Source organism: Daucus carota, chromosome 8, assembly GCF_001625215.2.
Source record: "Daucus carota subsp. sativus chromosome 8, DH1 v3.0, whole genome shotgun sequence".
NCBI classification, from domain to species: Eukaryota; Viridiplantae; Streptophyta; class Magnoliopsida; order Apiales; family Apiaceae; genus Daucus; species Daucus carota.
The window spans coordinates 13,286,896-13,310,331 of NC_030388.2; the positions used below are offsets into that span (position 1 = coordinate 13,286,896).

At 34.6% G+C, this 23,436-nt stretch overlaps 3 protein-coding genes across 5 annotated transcripts; all 3 read right to left on the reverse strand.

The window, feature by feature from the left end:
• Nucleotides 1-1,435: 1,435 nt before the first annotated feature.
• Nucleotides 1,436-12,946, reverse strand: LOC108199634 (protein PSK SIMULATOR 1). 2 transcript variants are annotated; one of them, XM_017367547.2, is made up of 13 exons: nt 12,806-12,946; nt 11,780-12,140; nt 10,873-11,180; nt 10,544-10,636; nt 10,371-10,455; nt 7,427-7,520; nt 5,882-5,979; nt 5,417-5,486; nt 3,587-3,690; nt 2,684-2,800; nt 2,410-2,486; nt 2,284-2,328; nt 1,436-2,158 (listed from the first exon to the last, which is right to left on the reverse strand). In XM_017367547.2, exons 2-13 carry the CDS (start codon nt 12,101-12,103, stop codon nt 1,633-1,635), a joined length of 1,941 nt encoding a protein of 646 aa, XP_017223036.1. In that variant the 5' UTR covers nt 12,104-12,140; nt 12,806-12,946; the 3' UTR covers nt 1,436-1,632. The 2 variants fall into 2 exon arrangements, with proteins under 2 accessions (XP_017223036.1, XP_063938586.1); XM_064082516.1 differs by having other exon boundaries at nt 12,741-12,806.
• Nucleotides 12,947-15,861: 2,915 nt separating this feature from the next.
• On the reverse strand, nt 15,862-21,296 carry LOC108199879 (uncharacterized). Of its 2 annotated transcripts, none has more exons than XM_017367887.2 (4): nt 20,081-21,296; nt 19,035-19,343; nt 18,195-18,286; nt 15,862-16,969 (listed from the first exon to the last, which is right to left on the reverse strand). In XM_017367887.2, the coding sequence occupies exons 1-4, from the start codon at nt 21,059-21,061 to the stop codon at nt 16,138-16,140; spliced, it is 2,214 nt and encodes a 737-aa protein (XP_017223376.1). In that variant the 5' UTR covers nt 21,062-21,296; the 3' UTR covers nt 15,862-16,137. The 2 variants fall into 2 exon arrangements, with proteins under 2 accessions (XP_017223376.1, XP_017223375.1); XM_017367886.2 differs by having other exon boundaries at nt 19,035-19,352; nt 20,081-21,241.
• A 1,119-nt stretch (nt 21,297-22,415) lies between these two features.
• Nucleotides 22,416-22,979, reverse strand: LOC135148476 (uncharacterized). The gene has a single exon (XM_064083713.1). It carries the CDS (start codon nt 22,977-22,979, stop codon nt 22,416-22,418), a length of 564 nt encoding a protein of 187 aa, XP_063939783.1.
• Nucleotides 22,980-23,436: the final 457 nt, after the last annotated feature.

Consider the following 23,436-nt stretch of genomic DNA (forward strand, 5'->3'; position numbering starts at 1 on the left):
TTCTCACTGCTTCTCTTGGATGTAACCCGAGTTTTGTTTGGCGCAGTGTTCTTGAAACTCAGGAGATGTTAAAGAAGGATACAGATCGTCGTGTGGGGTCTGGGAATTCTGTAGATGTGTTACAGGATCCTTGGTTACCATGTGTGGATGATCCTTATATCCATACAATCCAGGAAGCTCTTGTTGGCAAGAAGGTAAGTTCGTTGATGGAGACTGACCAAAGCAGGTGGAATATGGAGTTAATCAGTGACATTTTCATTGAACGTGACGCAAATTTAATTCTATCAATACCTCTTCAACGCTCTATGGAGGATTCTTGGTATTGGAGAAGAGAAAAGATGGGTCAGTATTCGGTTAGAAGTGCCTATGCAGCTCTAAGTGAAAAAAGGGATGTGAATCATTCCAGTGATAACTCTGGCTTTTGGAGGAGAATTTGGAATCTAAAAATCCCTTTGAAAGTCAAGCATTTCTTATGGAGAGCTATTACGGGATGTTTGCCTACAAAGGAGCAGCTCATTTCTAGAAGAGTTGAGGTTATTGAACAGTGCCCACTCTGCAATTTAGAACCAGAATCGGTGGCCCATGTTTTGACATCCTGTCCTTTTGCAAAGCTATGCTGGAGTAATTTTGGTTGTAAGATTGCGACGCATACGACTCAGAGTTTTCAGGAATGGATGTCTATAGCACTACAGCAGTATAGTGGGGAGGCATTATTAAATCTTTGTATGATCTGTTGGTCTCTCTTGAAAAACAGAAATGCTATAGTTTGGAATCAAAAAGGCGCAGAGTTTGTAGAGGTGGTAGCATCAACTATCCAAGTTCTTGATCACTGGAAGAATGCACAAGACAGGTCTTATGACTCCTCCTTTGGGTTTATGAATCCAACAGATGGGGATATGCATTGGAAACAACCACAGGAAGGCATGATCAAGGTTAATACAGATGCTGCGTTATTTGAAGATTCTAACTGCTACTCTTATGCTATGGTAGCTCGCGACCATGAGAGGAAGTTGATTGAGGCTCTTTCGAGTTGAAAGCAGGGTAGGACAGTTCCGGAACTCGCAGAGGCTATCGGGATAAGGGAAGCTCTTAGTTGGATTAAAGACAAAGCTTGGATAAACGTTACTCTGGAAACTGATTGTCTGACTGCAACTCAGGCAATTCGCTGCTCTTCAGTTAATCTTTCATACCTTGGAAGAGTGATAGACGAGTGCAAGCATCTTCTCTCTGAATTAGATAACCGTAAGATGATTCTAAAATTCGTTAAACGATCCGCAAACAACGTGGCTCACTTCATAGCGATACATAGTAGTTCAATAGCTGATCGTATTTGGAATGGGGAAAATGTCCCTTCTGAATTTATCCATGTACTCTTGAACGATTTGAAAGTTTGAATGCAAGTTTAACTTTTCCGGCAAAAAAAAATCCCGTTAGATTAAGGATAAATCATGATCATATATACAATTTAACACATCCACTCTTTGTACTGGTTTATACAATGAAAAATAATCTGTAAATAGGATAATAAAGTGGTCAATACAGATCCTTTATCAAAAATATACTAGGATGGTACTCCATAACATGATGCCATGTGCTTATATATACTGCAGCTTTGCATCCTCCTGAAAATAATTAATTGCAGGGAACAGTTGTGTGTATCCCATCGATAGCATCCATGGATCTCTCTTTTTCTAACTTCAAATCAGTCACTGGCAGGCTAGAACAAAGTGTCTTTAAAGGAAGGAAACTGTCGTGCTTGCTTGCCGGCCATTGACTGATACTTCTAGTTAGTCTGTCATTCTTTCTTAACCTGAACTGTGTACACTCGTAGTTTTGACTCTTGCTCAACCCTAGAGTCTTTGTTCTGTTGCTAATATCTCGAAGCATGTCTCTGTCTTCGATGACTTCTTTAGGTGATGGACGATCAGTATTAGGTGATGGCTGATCAGTAGGTGTGGTCGTTGACTGCTGTGCCTTCTCTTGTGGCTTCACTTGCTTTGGGGAAATCATGGGTGAAACCTTAAGTTGCTTCGTCATATAATTGAGCCACAACAGAAGTTGTATAATACAATCATCTGTCTTTTTCTTGTCTGCATAATGAAGTGTTTCTATCCGAGTAATTTCTATTGGGCCATTTTGTTTTTGATTTACTTCAGTCCTGTAAAAATCAAAATCAGTTTTTTATCCAATCCTTACCCTTTCCTTTACCCCTCATTTCTGTATTAACATATCTAAAAAAATAAAAAGAAAAAGATAACGTGTAGAAACTGAAAACTCACTAACCGCATGCTTGCCCACTCTCCAACCCAACCAAATCCGTGATGAGCCCTACATTACAAAGTTTCAAGAAACAAAGCATGAGAATATATAAGAAAAATAATGATAATGCAAAATTGTTAGGCATCTTACTTTGATGTGTTTGTGGCAATAGGAGCAAGCCAACGCAAAGTTTTCTCCATCTCTGTTTTAATCTCTGGAACTGTGAGCTGTAAGAAGTTACGACTAATATAAGGGATCCAAAGGAAAAACGAAAAAAAAACTATCATTAGAGTATCAGGAATAGCAAAATAAAATTTCTTCATTTAAAATTGATAGTATATTGTCAGACAAGTTTCATGCTTCTTCGGGATAACAGACAAAAGAGAAGGTATAAGAGAAGATGCGATAGTAAATTAAAGAGTACCTCTTCTTTGACATGAAAGGTTTGTAGTTTCGAACGCAGAGATGATTTGATACAAGGAGGCAAGTTTTGGTATAGGAACTCCCTTGTACTAGAAGGCACTGGGGTGGAGCGGGCAACCTGATAATTTTATAAAAACACTCTGAGAATGAATTATTTGCAGTGAACTCCCCGTCTAAGGAGCCTTGCTTAACATCTACGAATGAGTCTTTTTGCATAAATATAATAAATCTCATGCTTATATTGCATTTGTGACCCTTACTACACATAGTATACTAATAAGTAAAAAACACCAGCAGTTGAATTTGAAATATATTCAGGGAATAGAAGCAGAGAATGACTTCAACAATGCACAAGGAAGGAAAAATACTGGGGGAAATGCAGTGACAAGCAGTTACTTGGATATAGAATTTTTGCAAGGTACTTTTTGCGCTTGGATCACAATAGAACCATAGGTTGATCTGAGCTCAAGTGCTCCCATAAAGTAAAAACACTACATCAATATAATTACACACTTTCCTGATTGCTTCACAGTCGCATCGAGTATCCATATGAAAACAATGAATAAATCAACAATTTCAAATCAAATACAATCAGAATTCGAACAGTTGCAGTATACCACCATACATCATAGTTATTATATGTCCAGTTTCAAAGTTTAGAGGATAGATCATTTAAATAATCATTCACAATTAACTTTTAACCTAATTCAGCCAATGCTAAATTACTTGCAAAATAAATTTATGCAAGTTTAGTAGTAATTCATCCTTCTTGTCAGATTCAATAAAACATTTAAGTTAATAACTAGTGATAGAAATTAAGAAATACGCCTATGTTCAAAAGCGGAACTACAGGTACCAAAACTTTGGATATATGTACCAAGTAGAAAAAAGATAATACACTTACTATCGAGTCAATTTGCTGGATAATGTTAGCATAATGCAAAGACAGACCAGAAGGTCCCAGTCTTCTTTGGATGCTCATAGGTCCGTTTGATTCTGTATTAGCAGCTGCATTACAAATTTACAACAATGGATAGCCTTCGTAAAATTGAAAAGATATATATAGTTTGTGAAACAAGTTGTAGAGATTATTTAACAGAAACATCTACAGCTTGAACAAAATAGAGGAACAATGAATTATAATTTTAGACTTGATTCTTGAAAAAAGTAACCACTTGTGTTGCCAAAAAATTAAATATACAGACATGCCCACACATTATAAACTAATTGTTAAAGAAATGTCTAGATGCGAATAGGCATCTCTAATGTCGCAACTTACTAATGCATATATTCATATGCTTGAATCTCTCAAATCAAAACATCAGCACAAGACGTGATGCAACAATCACCTCTTTCAGAGACATGTGTTGCACATAATCGAATGCTTGGTTAAAAGCTATACTAAGGGAAGTCCAACCATACGTCTTTCCGGTATATAAGCATCACGGGCTAATGGTCTAGTCGTGATGACATTGTTCAGGGTTGTCGTGCTCAATAATCTCATACAACAGCAAACAAAACTCTCATTCCATAATGAGCCTCACATTCAACAATAATGGTGTTACAACATAGATATGCATTTGAGCCTTAGAGGTATTTTAATGTTTACTTGCTTATACATGTGAGGTGCAAGGAAATCATAATTTATTTGACATATACTGTATAAGATATATTTGTATTAATATTGTATTTCTTGAAATATTGTTTAGTAATGTTAAGTAAATATGTTTCATTATGTTGTTCAAAATTATTTCTCTCTTACAGTTCATCCCAACAATTAATATTATTAATTATAAGTAGCTGCCGAAATTAAAATTGTAAATCTAATATATAGATATATTAATACTACATAATGACAACCAAATATATAGATATACGGTATACCTTGTTTAAACTTTAGTAGTGATTTGGATTAACAAAAAATATATTATGTTATTTTTTGTTGTTGCCAAAACAACGCTGATTATTGGTAGTAATTTGCATAGTTAAACATTATGCCCTGTTTGGAAACTTGGATTTTACTTGAAATCTTGGATTTGATCAAATGACATGTTTGGATACACAAAAAAAGTTGTATTTAAAATTCATTTGAAATTTAGGATATTCAACTACTAGTATAAAACTGAGAATTCGAAATGACAACTCAAATCATGTCATTTGAAATCTAAAATTTGAAATGAAATACATGTTCCCAGACACAATCTTAATGTGTTTTGGTAGTTGTCAAGAAATGAACTTTTGACTTTTGTTAGTACTTCCAATAAGATCCATCTTACGCTTATAATAATAGGAAGGATATAATAGAAAGCAAACAATGACATCGAACACTGAAATATGCCCCTACCCTAAAACATTATTAAAGAACGAATGGCACAGTGTTTCTTGTTTTTCCAAAAACTTTTGGTATGGCTAGATGAAGTGATACCACAAAAGATTAAAAGAATGGTATCAAGCAGAAATGCCAAGTCACCATGAATAACTTGTACATAAGTATCTACTTGTAGCTCAGGTACAGATGTAGTGATAAATGGGAGAAAAGAGAGATAAAGTTCTAAAGTGGCTACTAAAACTCATTTCTTTTGACTCCAATAGTTGCTCATGTACACTCGTGTTGATCCTGTTTACATACTTACGCAATTTATATGTATAATGTAGAGGAGCTAGCGTAAACCTTGAAAAAGTTTAAGAAAAGTAACATCAAAGGGAAACTTGCAAAGATGGAGAATTTACGTACTTGTACCACCAAATGCATTATTTATTTCTCGATTCAGAAAGAGGACAATATCAACAAGCTTCTCCATCACCTGTAGTTCACAGATTACAGAAGTGCTCTGTAAAGTTTCCTGATAAGTGGTTATAGAATGAACCAGCTACGAAAAGAAAAACTACGCTCACACCTTTAAAAAAAGCGAAAACTGATGCTGGCTCGTAATTATTGTTATTATTATTTTGTATAAGCTCTACATAAATAGGTTCAGTAAAGTGTAGTACATGACAGCACAGTAAAAACATGAACAGAAATAATCTAAATATACTGAATATGACAGTATAGGAGGTTTACAAATCCTATATTTACTACTATAAAATATTGTCAACAAGAGTGAATAAACATAATCTAACAACCTTAAGAGAAAAAAAAAATCACATGAATAAAAAAACCTCTGACTTCTGTAAACTACAAAGAAATATCAGTAGCTACCTCTTCCATACTCTTGGACCACAGTGATTTTTTCTTTAGAGCTTTTACTTTCTTCTTTTGGTCTTTCAATTCTACCCTTACAGTTGCAAGGGCCTCACCTGCAAGTCAGAGAAGATAATTATACACATATTAAACAAAATGCTGTCCTCGAGTACTTGGACAGAGCCAATTAAGTTACTTCAACAGCACTAAGTTTATGAGTGTAATATTTCAACACAAGTGCGACGAAAGTCAAGAAGTACACGGTTAAAGGCAATATCTTCAAGATCTATACACTGAAAAGTACCCAATCCCCAATACAGATGTTGTGGATACTTTTATTGCAACAAATTTAGGAAAAAAGATAAACACCAGATCTCTTGGCTAAACTTTAGGAAGTAATATCTTGAATTCCTACTGTTCAGGAATTAATATATTTATTTATGTCTTGAGGAGTAAGTTAGTTTATCATTCGCAATCCTATTTAAGGAAGAAATTGTAGGAAGATATTACATGTCAGAGGAGAGTTAAGAGATCATCATTGCAGGTTCAAGTATAGGTTCCTCGAAGAACACGAAAGATGAAGAAAATCAAGAAGATTTTCATGCTCAGAGACCTGTGACTAGATCCTTTTCTTGTACTCATAAAAACAGCTACACCAATATTTAAACTTCCCTTAATAAGCTCCTTTAAGCTAGTTTTTAGTATTCAATTGTGTCCATTGTAAATACAAACAAAGATATACGGAAGTATGGAACAAAACAATACAAAAATAGAACTCGGGAGGATTACTGCAGAAAAGTCACTACCTGTATAATTTTCCAACCGCGGAAAGGAGAATATACAATTGCATGCAACCCATAAAGAGAAAGAATTATTTTAACTCAAAATTTTAATTCAACAATCTCTATCGAAATGTGAGGGATTACAATGATTATAAAGAATACAATCTCTGACTAGTCTTGGAAAGTAAGACACTATGTTGCTATATAGTAACTTGTGGCCCAAATCCTTAGTATTTCCAAAGTCCCTTACAGTTTTTAAAAGAAAATATTTCCTTGTTCATGGATTTATCTATATTTTGATTTCTTTTCGTATTCACCTTCATTTTCACTTTGTTTAAGAAACTTGACCTCAAGTTATGTAAATGGAAAAACCATGCAAGAACCAAATGGAACCAAAGAAAAGATTTCTGCACATATATCCTAACATGGATGATAATAATTAGGTAGATCCCTTTAGAAATATTATTACCATCTATTTAATTTGCTGTATATTTGAATCTGAATTCTACAATATTCCTAATAGATAGTACAAATACACTAAAAATAGTAACATAAGATGATGAACATCTGATTTAATTATTTTATGCTCTGCACTCTGCATCACATGATTCTAGAACTTTGTATATATATATATGCACACAGAATAAATTAAAGAATACCCAAAAGTAAACATTTTCTACTAGCTAACTACAAAAATGAACTCCAGTAAAAAAAAAAGAGATCTCTAGGACTGGGATTTATATACTCGCTTGGGAATCTCAAATACGAAAAGTGTAGCTACCTTTTTGAGTCGCGTTTGAATTATTCTCATTCTGATGTTTGTGTTGATGATCTTGCTCCATTTTGTCTAATGCATTTAACTCCTGGTATAATTCCTGTGGAGAAAACATATACAGTATATAAAGAATAATTGTGATGGTACCTTCCTGCTGGGCAATGATAAACTTTTAAGACATTGTATATTAGATCGTGATCACTGGCAAATTAAAATTGGAGAGAGAGTAGAAAAAATACAAAATAACAGAAACTTGTATGCACAATAGTGGACACTATAGCACTTGGGGTGCATTGAGAATCTCAACAGAGGTACTCTTTTGATGCCCAAAGAAAAATAACATCTTTTATATATAGGCAATATGGAAATTTGCTTGTTGGGTAAATCCTTCAAGTTTACTAGACATTAGTATTCACGTCTTGTATAGCTGGGAAGGAGATAAAAAAACAAAATGCCTGTTTCGAGTATAGGTAAACTCCAATATTCCCAGAAGGACCTTTCCTTTTTTGATAAGATGATGAAAGAAATTCCTGAGGTCTCCTTTATAGACTAATGACCATCAATACAGATAACCTACTAAAGCACGTTCAAGAGTCGGGCACTACTTCCTACATAAACTAACACATGACATATTTACTCGCCTAATTATCAAAACTTAAAACAATGTGAAACTAATAAAAATATTAGCTTATTTAAAGGTTTAGACATGGGTAAATACATAGAGGAAGTTTTTTATTCCACTGATTTGTTAGGTGACTACTTCTCCTCCACTCATCCTAGACATGTTTGCATAACTCCTATTTTAAGGCCTCTTTCCAGTCACGGACATACTGTATCTGGAAACTTCAAATTTCTTTCAATTTAGTAATTTGTATGCCCAGATAAATAAAATAATAGTCTTACACATGCTGGTGTATAGACTTTAAAAAGTTGATAAAGGTCGAACAATTCTTGCTAATTAGTATTTTTAATTGTAAAGTCAAGTACTGCAATGCGGGCTCCTTGTCCACTTATCTCTGTTGCTTGTCCCTTCCTGTCTGATGTGTGCACTCGTTTACTGATATTTGTATATTATTGTTATCAATTTGTTGTTGCACTTTTGTAGATATAGTGCCTGTTTGGGTACTACTTATTCGGCAAGATATAGTGCCTGGTTGGGTACTACTTATTCTGCGAGCTTTTTGCTTAAAAGTCAGAATCAACTTATTCTTATTGTTTGTAAAGAAGTTATAAGCCAACTTCTGACTTATAAGTCATAATCTGGGAAGTTGAAAATCCTAACTTCTATTCTGACTTTTTTTTTTAAAAAAAAAATTGACTTTGCAAAAATGTATATGATCACTGTCAAAGATCATTTATAGTTTTTTTTATATTAATAGAGTTTATACCTAATAAGTTATAATATCAGAAAAATTATCCAAACACATAAATTAAAATTTACTTTTTACTTCTTCTTTTTTTGAAACAAAAAATTACTTTTTACTTATAAGTAACTTCTCACTTGTAAGCAATAAGTACTTCTTTCAAGCGAAGTCAAATGGCCCCTCATGCTATTTCATTGTTGAGGAGTACTATTATCGCTAGTTAGGATGAAGACTGCGCTTAATAATACCCCTCAACAGCATATTTACACAAGTGCAACAACATTTGATAATAGTTCTATACAGATATCGTAAACAAGTGCACACATCAAAAAGGAAGAGACAAGCAACACATAAAAGTAAACAAGGAGCCCGCAATGCAGTACTTGACTTTACAATTACACATACTTATACTAATTACACATACAATAATATCTCATTTAAAACAGTATTAAGATCTACAAGAATATATTAGGATATTATCGGTTCAAACTGGTGCCCAACAATGTTTTGCATATAAACTACTATTAAAACTATTTTCAGATCTACAAGTACAATTTAGAATACTGGATTGAAACTACTACCCGAGAAGTGCCTTACGTTTTGTTAACAATAAACACTCACACATAAGCTATTACAAAAATCAGAGTGAACTTTTAAATGTCGGCCATGCATCAATATTTTAAAAAAATAATAATTGTCAGTATTGGAGAGAGTATTGAAGAAATTGATGGGAATTAGGTGCGCAAGACACTGTATAGTAGTCAATAATAGTCTGCATTGTATAATAGCTGTAGATATTATTTAGTGATAGTGATCCCTGCGATTGTGGGATGTGATTAGATAAGCTAGAATAGACACTTCCTCGTTAAATATGAGACCTTGTAACTCTACTCAGAACAAAGGAAACAAGAATATTTCATCTTATTTCGGCAATAGGCGGTTTAAGAAAATCATAAATATAGTTATTTATTTTAACTCTTTTTACTGTTAGCACTTTAAGATACAGTATAGTTTATTAAGAATCAACAAAGATCAAGCATTGAACTGTCTGCTAGCCTCAACGTATGTTTTCCATAACTGCCACCTCGCATAGCAGTTGCAGACTTCAAGCATAAAATCACTCTTTGAGGTTGCATGTCTCGATATTATCATCATCTCAATCCCTTCTTCACTTTTTCTATCGTAATAAATCTTGCCATTTTTAATTACAAAGCTCTCATAAACTATATATAACACTCAAAACTATGATTTATATTCCTTACTTTAATCATATTTTACATATCAGAATAGTTGTTATCATTTCTTCTGTCTTCTTTGGCTTTTCCTGGTATACACATTTGTAGGTGGTGGTCTTTTCATCTTCTCTATTTTATATCCATATACAAATGGAATACGAATGTAATTTGAGGTTTGTTACTTCTAATCATATTATACCTTTATCAGCAACTTATTGTCACTCGATTTTCACTACAATAGACAAACACTATCAAGTTTTAATGACTAGAACATGAGTGTGTGCATGATAAGCGTAATAATTAACAGAACTGACTTTTAGTACATCATATGTAAAGATCGAGGATACTAACAGCAGTATGATGAACTAAGGTCATAAAATGCTGCATTGCAGAGTCTGTTTCTTCCCTCAACTGTCTAGGAGGTTCTCTGTTGTGCCTGAAAATAAACAAAAATCCACAGAATCTTTAAAAAAAAATCATAAAAATATCGTCTAGTTGTTGAAAGAATCAAGTCCTTTAGTTACTTCTCAAAATAACGATCCAAATTATGCCATTGAGGATCTTTACAACGATTTCCGAAACGAATAACTTCTCCTGCAAAAATTTTAAGCTCTTCCCTGTGAAATGAACCAAAAAAATCAATAAACAAAGTCTACTGGTTTGCGGAAAAGATGGAGAATATAACAATAATCAGATTAGAAATGTGAACTGAAACTAACAAGTAACAGAGCTACAGACATTTCATAGCAAGGCATTGAGCTATAGAACACTAACAGAAAATAACTAACTATATACAGCAGACATGTAATGGCATATACAACAATAAATATTTATACAATTCTCTAGCACCAACCTCTTGTCTGCTGTGACCATTTTTAGGAGTTCATCCATATCTTTTGACACTAAATATTGCACACCTTCTGATGAAAGGACAATGTCTTTCAATTGCTGTACTTTACTATCTGAAACAGATTCCATAAGACTGTAGCCCTTGACAATTGTATTTGCAACTTCGAATGCTAAAATTGAGACTTCATTGCCTTTGACTGTCACCCCAGCTGCGAAACCACCGTGTCGATTCAAATTGGTCATGCTACTGCCTAGGGTGTCCAAGACTTTTACAGCCTTTTCAAGTCCAAGAGTACCAGCTCGGCCTAGACCCTGAAATGTTGCAGCAATTTTGCATTAGTTACTATTATATTGTTACTTAAGCTTAATAACCCTCGTTCGATTTCGGTTGAGGTGAAAGTGTGCTGTAAATTGGCTTTTACTTATTGTCTATTATAAATTCATCTCTGAAAGGAGGGAAGGGAGGGAGTACAGCACCAATGAAAGCCCTACTACCTTCTTAACATTACAAGATAGATAAACAGTTCTATCATCAGATATTCCACAGTGTCATGATTACTTGCAAATCTTCATTACAATCCTGCCACTATCGAGAGCCTTTAACTTTGGTAAAAACAACTGCAGGTGGCTGAGTGGCCTTAAAGTGGAGGTAAAGGCATGTGTGTTTTTCTTAACTATCATTGAAAAAAGAACCAACCACACATGGAGATAACATAATAACAGAATCTGGATACTGGTGTTTCTAGGTGTAACTATGAACCTAGTTAAGCCTAATTCAATGAAAACTGACTGAAGCTTCAGAATAGGAAACTCAAATTCAGCTCCTGCATTGAATGAATTAAAGGAAAAGTGCAACAGTCCAACAAAACACAAAATTAACAAGTTAAGGTGTCTCTCTTTGTAACACGTACCTCCTTGGTCCTTGTTGATCTACTTTTTTGGGAATGTGCCCTTGGATATCTAGGTATTCCATCATATATCTCATCACTATCACTTCCAATCTTCGTCACGCTTAACTCATCTTTGACAGATGAACTTTTTATTTTTGTAGGTCCATGTAATATCCCATTAGTACTTTCCTGCACTTGTGAGGGAAGCAACTCAGTCTGATTCTTCATTGACTCTACCGACTTAGTTGGGTGATTCATTGATCTACCAGAACCATGTTTGGTATTACGAGCACTTGATGACCTTTTTTTATGGGAATCTGAAGTCTTGGAACAAAGCCCTCCCATTATTCACGAACAGGTATAAGGGCTTACTATGTTCAATCTGCATAAATATAGCATACAGTATAAGCTTTTAACTAGAAAATTATGTGCTCAATCATTAAACTATACTTATATACAATCGATTCGTCTAAATACAGCCATAATGATACTTAACCATACAACAAAAGAAGAGTAATACTTGTGAAAGCTAGACAAGAAGCTATCCAGACATTGACGAAAAACCGAAAGCAAATCGACACAATCCAATTCACATTTAAAAACAAAACACCTTTGTATATGCATGTATTTAACCTCTATGTAGAAAACAATTCTGAGTGAATACAAAGACCAAAGATTAAAATAACAAGCTAACAACTTTATTATCATCCGAAAATTGTGGATACAAGAAGCAGTTTCGAGTCCATATAAAGTCAAATTTAACAGAACAATTATTAAAAAATGCAATTTAGTGTATGATTACTAATTTGAAACCATGACTTGTGCAGTAAGTGACTGTATTGCAATCAATATTTCATACTTAGGCACTCGTATATATACGACATACAAACAACTATACTGAGAGAGAGAGAGAGAGAGAGAGAGAGAGAGAGAGACTGCAGGTTATAAAGAGGGAGAGAGAGAGAGAGACTGCAGGTTATACACAGGGAGAGAGAGAGAGAGACTGCAGGTTATACACAGGGAGAGAGAGAGAGAGAGAGATTGTGCCTGTTACTGGCGAGGGAGAGAGCGGGGGAATGAGTGTGAAAGCAACCGGCTGTATTTTATATGTAAAGAGAGAGACACGGACAGAGGAATAGGGACTATGGCGCAACAAGGAAGACTATGGAGTGGTCAAACGTGAGTTTAAGGTCAAAGTTGCCACACTACCACTTTTCATTCCTTCCTTTGTCTTTCATTTCCTTTTTTCTTTTTTTCTTTTTTCTTTTTTCCTTACATGTTCTCAGCAATGGATACTTCTATATAAGTTTTTTTATTACCTGTTCTTTCTTAGGAGTACTAATTTTCAACTTCTTTTCAACTTACTTTTAGCAGCCACCCTATTATTCAACTGAAAATAAAAGCATATGCCTCATGTAACTCAACTATGCTTTCAACTTTCAATACCAATACAAGACTCCTTTATGATAGATTTAGATGTTTAACCATTTTAATCCGCTAATACTAGTGTTTAATAATTAGTGGATTAGAATAGATATTTTGGCTCAAAAAACTAGTTTGGGGAGATTTTTGGATTAGATGTTTTGGCCTGTGTCACAAAAAACTAATAGAACAGTTATTTACGAAACAGTTTTACAATAAACCGCTAATCCAATCCGACAGTCAAAACATCTAATTCAATCATCAAGTCAAAATATCTAATTCAATCCGCTAACTGCTAATTCCTAAACAGGACCATTAACTAAATTGATAAAAAAAAAATTGACTATTGTTTATATATATTATATAATTAAAAAAATAAAAATTATATCATTAAAAATCATATTTAGTCAATTTTAAAATGTAACAATTTCTGTGTGAGAATTGTCCCAGTTAAAACGGGGTCTTGTATTGATCCAAAGGGTCACGGATTTTTATCAGACATTTTTAATTTTTTTTTAACGGCTTCGGTTAAAGCCAACCGATACTTAACGGTTGTGCTAACGGCAGTTGCCTAAATGCAAATTTTCATCAGTCCAGTAGTTAACTGCAAGTTAAATATAGTTATGTAGTCCGTTCACGAGCTTTCTAAATTCAGTAACTATAAGTTGATCATAAATTCAATGCTTTTTTTTTACCTATTAACCTGATAAGTAATGGCCCAATTTGAGAATTAGCGGTTAGCTGTCATTAAATTGAATTAGATGTTTTGACTAACTGACTGAAATAGATGTTTTGACTAGTACATTGGATTACCAGTTTGTTGTAAATTGTTCGAGAAATAAGTGATTGATTAGCTTTTTGTGGCACATATCAAAACTTTTAACCCAAAAACTACTCAAAATAAATTTTTGAAAATTAGCTTTTTGAGCCAAACTTCTATTTCAATCCGCTAACTATCAAACACTGAGTGGATTGAAATAGTCAAATCTCTAAACTATATCAAACCTCTAATTTTATCTCAAATCTATGACTTCCATACATGGTCAATATACTCGTGTTTTCATCTTCTTCACGGCACTCCTGATTGTACGAGCACTGCTTAGTACTACTAACTGCGGTAGTGAACCATATATGTAAATCTTCGTGTGTGTCTGGTCAGCAAAAGATTAGAATTAGTGTTCATATGTGTAAACGGTACAACAATTTTTTGACTTTGGTGATCTGAGACCCCTAAATTTGGATATTGTAGCTTTTTTTTTTCTGTTTCTAGAACATAACAGCTTTCATCTGCCGGCACATTCTACACATGTCCCATGTTCGTCCACTATTTCATAGGAGTATTCTTTAAATCCTTTATACAAGATTAATCAAAAAAAATTGGTGAGATGTTGACTTGTTTTCCAAATTTTAACACAGTTATAAACTTAAATATGGTAATAATAATAATTTATTAAAAGTTGTTAGACAAAGACAAAAGATTAAGAGCAATTCTAACCATGAAAAATCTTAGCTAAAAAATGAGTTAGCATATACTAAAAATAAAAAATATAAATAATTTCAGTAAATTATCACATTCCAACCATACTCCTCATGGGTCGCGCTCAAGAGAGAACCAGTCCTTAAAATAGAACCATAGAACCACTAAGGTTCTGCTGCAGAACCCTAAATTTTAAATAGATTTTTAGGATCTAAATCTAAATACATGTTTTTTCATGTTTTTTCATCATTGTGTGTGTTCAAAAATAATTTTAAAATTAATACATAGATTTTCACATTTTTTTTGCATGTGAAGTTCTGCTGCAGAACCCTAACTAATACTTAAGTTCTGCTGCAGAACCCTTCTTAATAAGGTAAGGGTTCTATGTTTCTCTCTAATGGTTCTCTCTGGAACATGACCCTACTCCTCATTTGTTTATAATTTTATCCAAACTCCTGATTATATTGTCAATCGATACAGATATGAAACAAATGTCACATCTTTAATTATCATATTAAAATGATACATTCTATTTATAACAACTTGATATAAATATTTAAAATAAAACAAATCAATATAGTCAGTATTATCAAAATAAAATATTACGAATTCCTCAAATTTTATATAATATTTTACGCATTCAATTTAGCCAACTTTCATATCAGAGACTTAAGTCTTAACAATCCCCGGAACATTTGCGTTCTGTGACCAGAGATCAGACTAATGTCTTAAGAATAACGAAACAGGATCCCAACAATGTCTGTCTTAATAATAATGATACAGGATCCCAACAAATTCTCAAAATTATTGTAACATATTGGCTGGTTTTAACAGAACGATTTGTGTATAGAACGAATCCGTTTTTTTTGAAAAACTGATGACAACGTGTGAATTATTTTAAGCATGTGGATTGTATGTGAATTGTTTTAAGACATGTGATCCGGTTCAACATTATTATCCGAACCTGAAACAGATAAAGCATACTCCCTCCTTTTTACAGATTCTTTACGTTACTTTTTGACAGGCATTTTAAAGCTCATGTAAAGTATAATTACATTATATATATTTTTGAAAAAAAAGTTTGAAGTTTAAACTTTTACAAAAAAAGGAAAAAATTAAAAATACCTTTATGAAAGTCTCAAAATACGTGTACGTAAACATCAAAAGCAACATCAAGAAACCACAAAACCCACCGTACATAGTATACTATGGAATGTGAAATGGCAAATTCATATAATCCAGAAAGTCCCCAAGCAGTTCAACTTTCTTCCCTTTTACTGTCAGACCCAAGCAGTTCAACTTTGTACACAACTACATTAAATTTTATGAAGGAAAAAAAAACATAGCAACTTTGTAAATTCCCATCAAATCCCTTCTTTACATTCAATAATGACTATTACCTCTATTCCTGGACACCCTCCTGTAAAACTTGCATGTACAATATAACAATACTGAGCTCTTCGTCTTTTGTATCTTTCGGTTATCTTCGGATATTAGTTTCTGTTGGTGGTGACGACTGAGAGCCGCTACCAAGTGCAGCAGCAGCAGATTCCACATGCGTAAGAAGATACTCGTAAATTTTCTTTCGTATTCTTTCAATTGTGTCTGGAGATATATGAGTGTTCTCTTCTTCATCCTTGGTTGTTGCAATACCATCTAACCAATCATTCACACTTTTAAGCTGAGTCAACATGTTAGCTATTTGACCATTATCAGATAAAGTTGAAACATCCACTTTTGCGTCTAAGAACCTCTCAAGAAACTCAAGAAACCAATCTTGTGATTCCATTTGTAACATTTCAGCAAGATCAACACCCTCATAAAGACCATCTCCTCTGACCCATTCTACTTGAGGCGGAAGTGGAGGAGGAACCTTAGGCTTCTGACCAGTGATTTTTGAGCTCACTGTTTGCCGGGGTTTGGCTTGGGTTTTAGTAGAGGTGCTCTTAGAAGAGTTCTCAAGGACTAATATGGGTTCATTTGCCAGAACAGTTTTCTGGTTTGGAGATGAGGTTGAAATCGGCGCAGTGCTTGATAGGCTTTGTTTGGTATATAATGAGAAGGACGATAAACTTGTCATCAAAGCAGCATCAACCCAAGAAGCTGCTTGCTTACGTCTTTCAGATGTGACTTTTAGTGCTTCATCTGAAGGAACTTTTTCCCCGTCTGATGATGAACCAGTTGTGGTGGCTTTATAAAGGGAAGAAACAATTTGATGACAACTTTTCAAACTAGAATGAAACGTCAAAAATTGTTCCACGGCAGTCTGGGGATTATCTTCTCTTGCAGAGGAACTTAGATCAGAATACGTGCTGCAAATTTATATATGAAGGAATTGGTAAATTTCACCAGAAATAAAAATAAAAAGAAACAAGGTACACAGATTATGCAGACCCCGTGTATTCTTAATTTTTAGACCTTCTAAAGCCCAAAGTACGCAGATTATGCAGAACTAGAAGAGAATGTGGGTGGTTAGACTTCTTCGGATAGGTTTAAGGCTTACATTACTTGGTTACCAAAAGTCTTTACCAACTCTCATATAAATCTCCATTCAATGTTTGGAATCCAAATTACCCAAAACACAAGTCTAGGAAGAATAAAAGGGCAGAACAGCAGAAAATTTTTAAAAATCAAAATAAAATACATATCAGCGTAGCTGTTGTTTGCATAATGATTTTGATGACCTTTTCATAGTACACATTGTGAAACTGCAAATTAAGCTAGAGGTTGATTTGATTAATTGGTAGATAGAATTCCCATAACAAAATATATGAATATAATGTTGCAACTCTTAATGAAATGCAGATATCTTTATTTATGCCTCTGATAATTGTTACATGTTAGACACTCAATTGACCTCTTGCTTAAATTCCATCAATGATCTATATGACCTTGAAATGGTGATTAGGCAACACATATTTTATAATATGGGATAATATATTTTAGGGAAATTCATGGACACATATGTTGTGTTTGGCTGGGATGAATGGAATTAAAAGGAATGCGATGAAATTTGAACTACATTATGGGTAAATGTTTAAAATTTTATTCCATCATACCCAGTTTCTTACCATATCTCATCATAGAAAACTATTACTCATTCATTTTTGAAAGCTTTCCTTGTACAGTTGTACCTCCATTAGTTTCACTTAATTTCATCCATTCCATTCGACCCAACCAAACACAACATTTGAGATGGAGCGTGCGTGCACGTATAATGTTATACACAATGAACCTTTGAAAATTAATTTAAATGGACTCCTGTTCACACACGGATGCATCAATCCTCCCCACTGGACACCCACACACAGCAAAGTTGTTACGGTCATTGGTGAGTTAATGCATCCAGTTCCCAACATGCTGAGACAACTACGGTAAAAAAAAATTCCACTTCCTATTTTTTTGAAAAGTCTTATTAAAAGCAGAGGGTAGTTGCACTGGCATCAATGCTCAGACTTCAGGATACTTGATGCATTTGACATAAACGTAATAACACAGACAATCAAAACCAGTTACTGTAGAAATAGTGAAATATACCTTAAGCAACCCAATAAACTCTCTGCAGCTGAAGCCTCTTCCAGTGCTACTATGGCAGCCATTTGCGCTGCATCTCTGTGCTTCAGGACATCCTGCATACAGATAAGATACTTTCATTTCCTCTGTTCTTCATAAGTACAAGATTCTATCTAATTAAACACAAACTCTATTTTTGGTGTAAAAGACAGATATAACTTTACACAAACGCTGACGACAGTTAGTACTATTACTATCTTGGTACGTATTAGCTAAACTCCACCCGAGGATGACGAAACTGGGACAGCACTAGTAGGTTGGCCGACAAAAAAGGTAAAAAAAATATAAAATATTGTTCCAGAAATGTCCATATATTTCAGGGAACATATCCATTACACGTGTGACAGCGGATTAACAGGTTAATAATTTTGATCTGAAAATAGCAGCATTTCGACCTCTCTCACTGATATTAAAAATTATTCAATACATGGATTTAAAAAATATCCTAAATATTTAAAAAACCAAAATTTCTACTAAGATGTACTTTCAAATTGTTTACAAAGCTGAAACCAAATATTAATCAAAATGCAATTGACCATCGTTGTATCAATTTACAGGATAGAGAAATCGGCTAGGGAAGATTTAAATAGAACTCTATTTGTTGAGAAGATAGAGTATAACACTATATCATACAAGTTTCAGTGCTTTTGATTGCACAAATGGCATTATCGGTTTATTGACTAAACAATTATGAATTGAATGCTATAAACTGAACTTGCAAATAAAAGATAATTCAATATGAGGAAGTAGTCCACATATGAGCCGCTCATAGGTACCAATATTAAGCAATTCAAAGGATCTCACCTTTCCTAATTTTGCAAGGGAAGATGGGAGTGAAGCCCATGAAGCACTTCCTTCAGTTAATCTTTTTTTACTCAAAGAAACTTTGTTAAAGTTTCCGGGTAAGCCATGATTAGCAACATTTCCTGGCGTTTTCTTTCCAACAGACAGCATCTGCTTATGTGACCTATTAGGATCGACCAATGCTCCATTTGTTGTAGCCCTGTTTGCAGCCAGCCCGGCCTTATTTTCTTCCTTGACAGACTTTGAGGATACCTTGACCTTGGTCTCTTCTTTAGGGGGCAGCCTTTCGCTTGTCGATTTTCTTGGAACCTGTGCAGCCTAAGTTAATTAGGTGTAGATAAAACATATTCAATAATGAGCAATCAATTACCATATTAGTTATTCAGAAGACAGACAAATCATAGGATTGGAGGAACAATGTGATGCAAACATTCTTGTATCCAACATTCACACTTCACAAAAGAAAAACACTGAATTGTCCTATAGTTCAGTAGTATATATAAGCACAGAATTTTGCTTCAGTTGCACTGTTTAGCTTCTCTTCAGCTAAATTCAGTAAGAACAAAATAGAAAACAAAATTAGTGTTTTGGAACCATTTCCTGTTTACTTCTTTCAGAAGCGTAAATATGTAGTAACTAAAACAAAACAAGTAATATATTGAAGATCAAGTCTAACCTTATACGAAGCAGCCAAAAAATAGTTATTATCACAAACAGTAATTAGAAACATATATACAGCGAGAAAACTGTAATATGCTGAATAATGTTTTCAAGTAAAACTGTAATAAAATCTATATGAATCCAACCTTGCCGGCTTTAAAGGTAGTTTGCATACAAAATATTTAAAATGATTACTTACCCATTATGGCTAAAAAACACAAACAACAACCAGCTGAACACGAAAGTAAATGCAGATAAGCAAATAATTCTGTAGACACTTAAAAATTTCTGTGACATTTCAAGCAAGCATAATGACCATATATATGAAGACACGTAACAGAACAAAAATGGAGCCATGAAAGTTCGATAGTCCAATTAAAACTCACCAAAAAACTTGGTGATTCAGGCTTCAAATTACTTTTGGTGGTCCTCAATCTTGGACTATCTCTGGCCTTCACATCCATATTTCCTTCCCAACTCTTTCTCAACGCCTTTGGCCCCGACCCAATTCCCTGAATAAAATTACTTACTGAGCTTCCTGCGACTGTCTTCGTTTTAGCCGGACTTGTCCCACGAACCGAGCTTGCCTTCTCCCCCGACGCCAGTTTAGTTGTCTTCCCAAACCCACCAATTTTCCCCTGCTGCTTGATCCCATTAGAAAATTTCTCAAAAGAATTTGGTAAAGAATAACAACTCATTGGCGACGAAGGGATTGACCGCGAACTCAGAGACTTCTTCAACGCCGGTTCCTTCTTCTCAACCGAACCCACACCCACCTTCAACAATTGAGATTTCGACCTGATTAAAGAAGGGGATTCCCCATTCCCCAGATCATCCTTCAAACCACCACCTAATTTCAAAGACGCAAACTTCTTATCCCTCCGCATCCCAACACTACCACAACCACTAGTACCCCCCAATACTTTCGATTCAGGCTTAGACTTCTCCAAATTTTTTGAACCCGACAACAAATTAGCATCATTACTAAGAAACCCCAAAGAATGAGTTGCCACTAAATCTTCCGGGGTCCCAACGCAGGGATGACGCCCCGGAAGCGGCCTAACCCCATAAAGAATCGGCACCGGAGAAGCCGCTTCCAACCTATCTACATGTATAAACTGACCCAATTGTATCTTATCACTTAAAATGAGATCAACATGTTCATCAGGAAGAGATACATAAGTAGCATGAGAAGAATCAGAAACCTTCAAGTAAAAGCCTTTATTAGAAAACAACTCACCACCAGCTAAAGCAGGAACAATCCCCACCACCTGTAAAAGAGAAGACCTGTGCTCTCCACCCACTTTAACATCTGTGTTCATATGTTGAAGAAGCATCAATAGAACACCAGGGACTAGACTGGCCATTGTTCTCCACAACTTCAATATGCATCACAGGAATTCAATTGCACTTCTTGATGAATAAGAACCAAAGATTCTCTCTCTCTCTCTCCCTGTACCTCTCTCTCGCTTTATAAAAGTAACAATTTATTTATTTAGGTTGAGACTTTCAAGCTTTGTAATTGCAGCACAAAATACAATTTGCCCCAGAGAATGAAGATCTATTGACCCAACTGACAGAGAAAATGACTCATACTGAGTTAAGTTGTGGGCCTTCACAAATAAATACTAATATACTGAATTATTATGATTAATATTCCCTTTCCTTCCGAATAATTGATTCCCCATATTTTTATTCATGAATTAGTGTAATATCGTGAACACAGGTCCGGAATTAGCGGGTTAGCTGTTACCGGGTTGAATTAGATTACCTGCCTAACTGATTGGAGTATATATTTTGACCAGCGGATCGGATTAACGTTTATTGTAAAACTGTTTGATAAATAGTTGTTTGATTAGTTTTTTGTGATACATACCAAACCTCTAATATAAAAAACACTTCAAAAATAGTTTTTAGAAAATTAGCTTTTTGAGCAAAACCTCCATTTTAATCCGCTAACTATCAAACACTAACATTAACGGATTGAAATTGTCAAACCTCCAAACCACCACAAATCTCTAACTTCCAAACAAGGCAACATAAAAAGTTGCAGAGTTCTTCGCAAATAATAAAAAAAATCATGGGGTTTGAATCTTATTGATTATTATAAATATTTTTATTTGAATAACTTAATGATTTATTTTATTTCAAAAAAAAATTCACAAATATATCCTTTTTGTCAGGATTTTTTCATAAATATTAAATTCCTAATACTATAGTTTAGCGATAAGATTATATTATAATTATGTAAATGAAAACAAATTTATTATAACGTTCATGCATAGATCATGAACATTAAAAAAATTAAATTGAATTCTACTTAAATTTTTATTTGTTTATGCTTAAATCTATCTATGGTAATATAATTATAAAAACTTACTTGGAGAATATAAAAAAAATTGAGAGTTATATATACAAATAGAGTTGAGCTCCTTAAATCTATCCACCATTAGATTAAAAGTTAATCTTGCGACCGTTAAAAAGTAAATTATTTTATTAAAATAAAAGTCGAAAACAATCGTTGTTTTTCATATTATTAGCCTTATTTTTTTAACGGAAAATGAGATTTCTATTAATTACACAAATCATTCATCAAAATAGACTCTAAGCTGACGGGAACACTCCTCCCATTAAATACTCGACCGGGAAAAGAACTCGACTCTCTTGCTAAGACATGAGCAGCCTCGTTAGCTGATCGTTTAATGTAAAACATTTCTATATTTACCTCCTTGAGCATCTCTCTACACTCCCTAATAATATAACAAACGGCGAGCGCATAGCAATTGAGCATCTTAAAGCTTGCACTACTGATAAGCAGTCTGACTCCAGAACTATCTCATGCCATTTGTTAAGCTTACACCAGCTTAGTGCCTCTTTCACAGCCATAGCTTCAGCAAAATCCGCACGAACGTTACTTGGATACGATTCTAACCTACCACAAATCACCTCCCTCTTGTCGTTCCGAGCTAGCATACCAATATCATAAGAAGAGCTCTCAGCAAATATCGTCGCATCAACCGTTATCTTGACTGCACTATTTTTTGGCCTAACCCAGACCTGAGCTCCATCTCGATGTTCAACGAACTGATACAGAGCCTGTGTAAAAAAATCCTGGGCCTTACTGTATTCTGCAAGGTACTGCCTCATTGATGTCAACACCCTATCTACTGAAGATTTCTTGTTATCCCATACGAACTGGTTTCTAGCATTCCATATGGCCCAGCACAGAGAAACAATCTCAGCGTGTTCTTCCTTTTTCGAATTGTCGAAAAGTGACCCATCCATATACCAAAACTATCAGCATCCACCCCTTGGTACGTCCTACCTCTCCTATATCAACAGCTGTTCGCGAAAGGGCATACCACCAGAGCATGTAATACAGTTTCCTCTTCCCCGCTACAGATAGGACACGTAGTCGTAACAGGGACAAATTTTGCATGCAGGTTAGTTTTTGTGGGTAAACAATTCGAGATAGCACGCCAAACTAAATTCAACACCTTTGGAGGAGCCCTTATCCTCCATATATATCTCCAAACGCTGTTGTTATCCGAGACCCATCATAGCCCTTTCTGCGCTTGAATTAACCGATATGCACTCCTAACAGAATATTCCCCACTGCTCTCATGCCACCAGTACATCGAGTCCTCCTCATCCTCATCTCCACTACGAGTGTGTAGAATGCATTGTTGGTCTCTGTGGTTGAACAAGTCTGCTACTATGTCCATATCCCATCTCCGTTCAC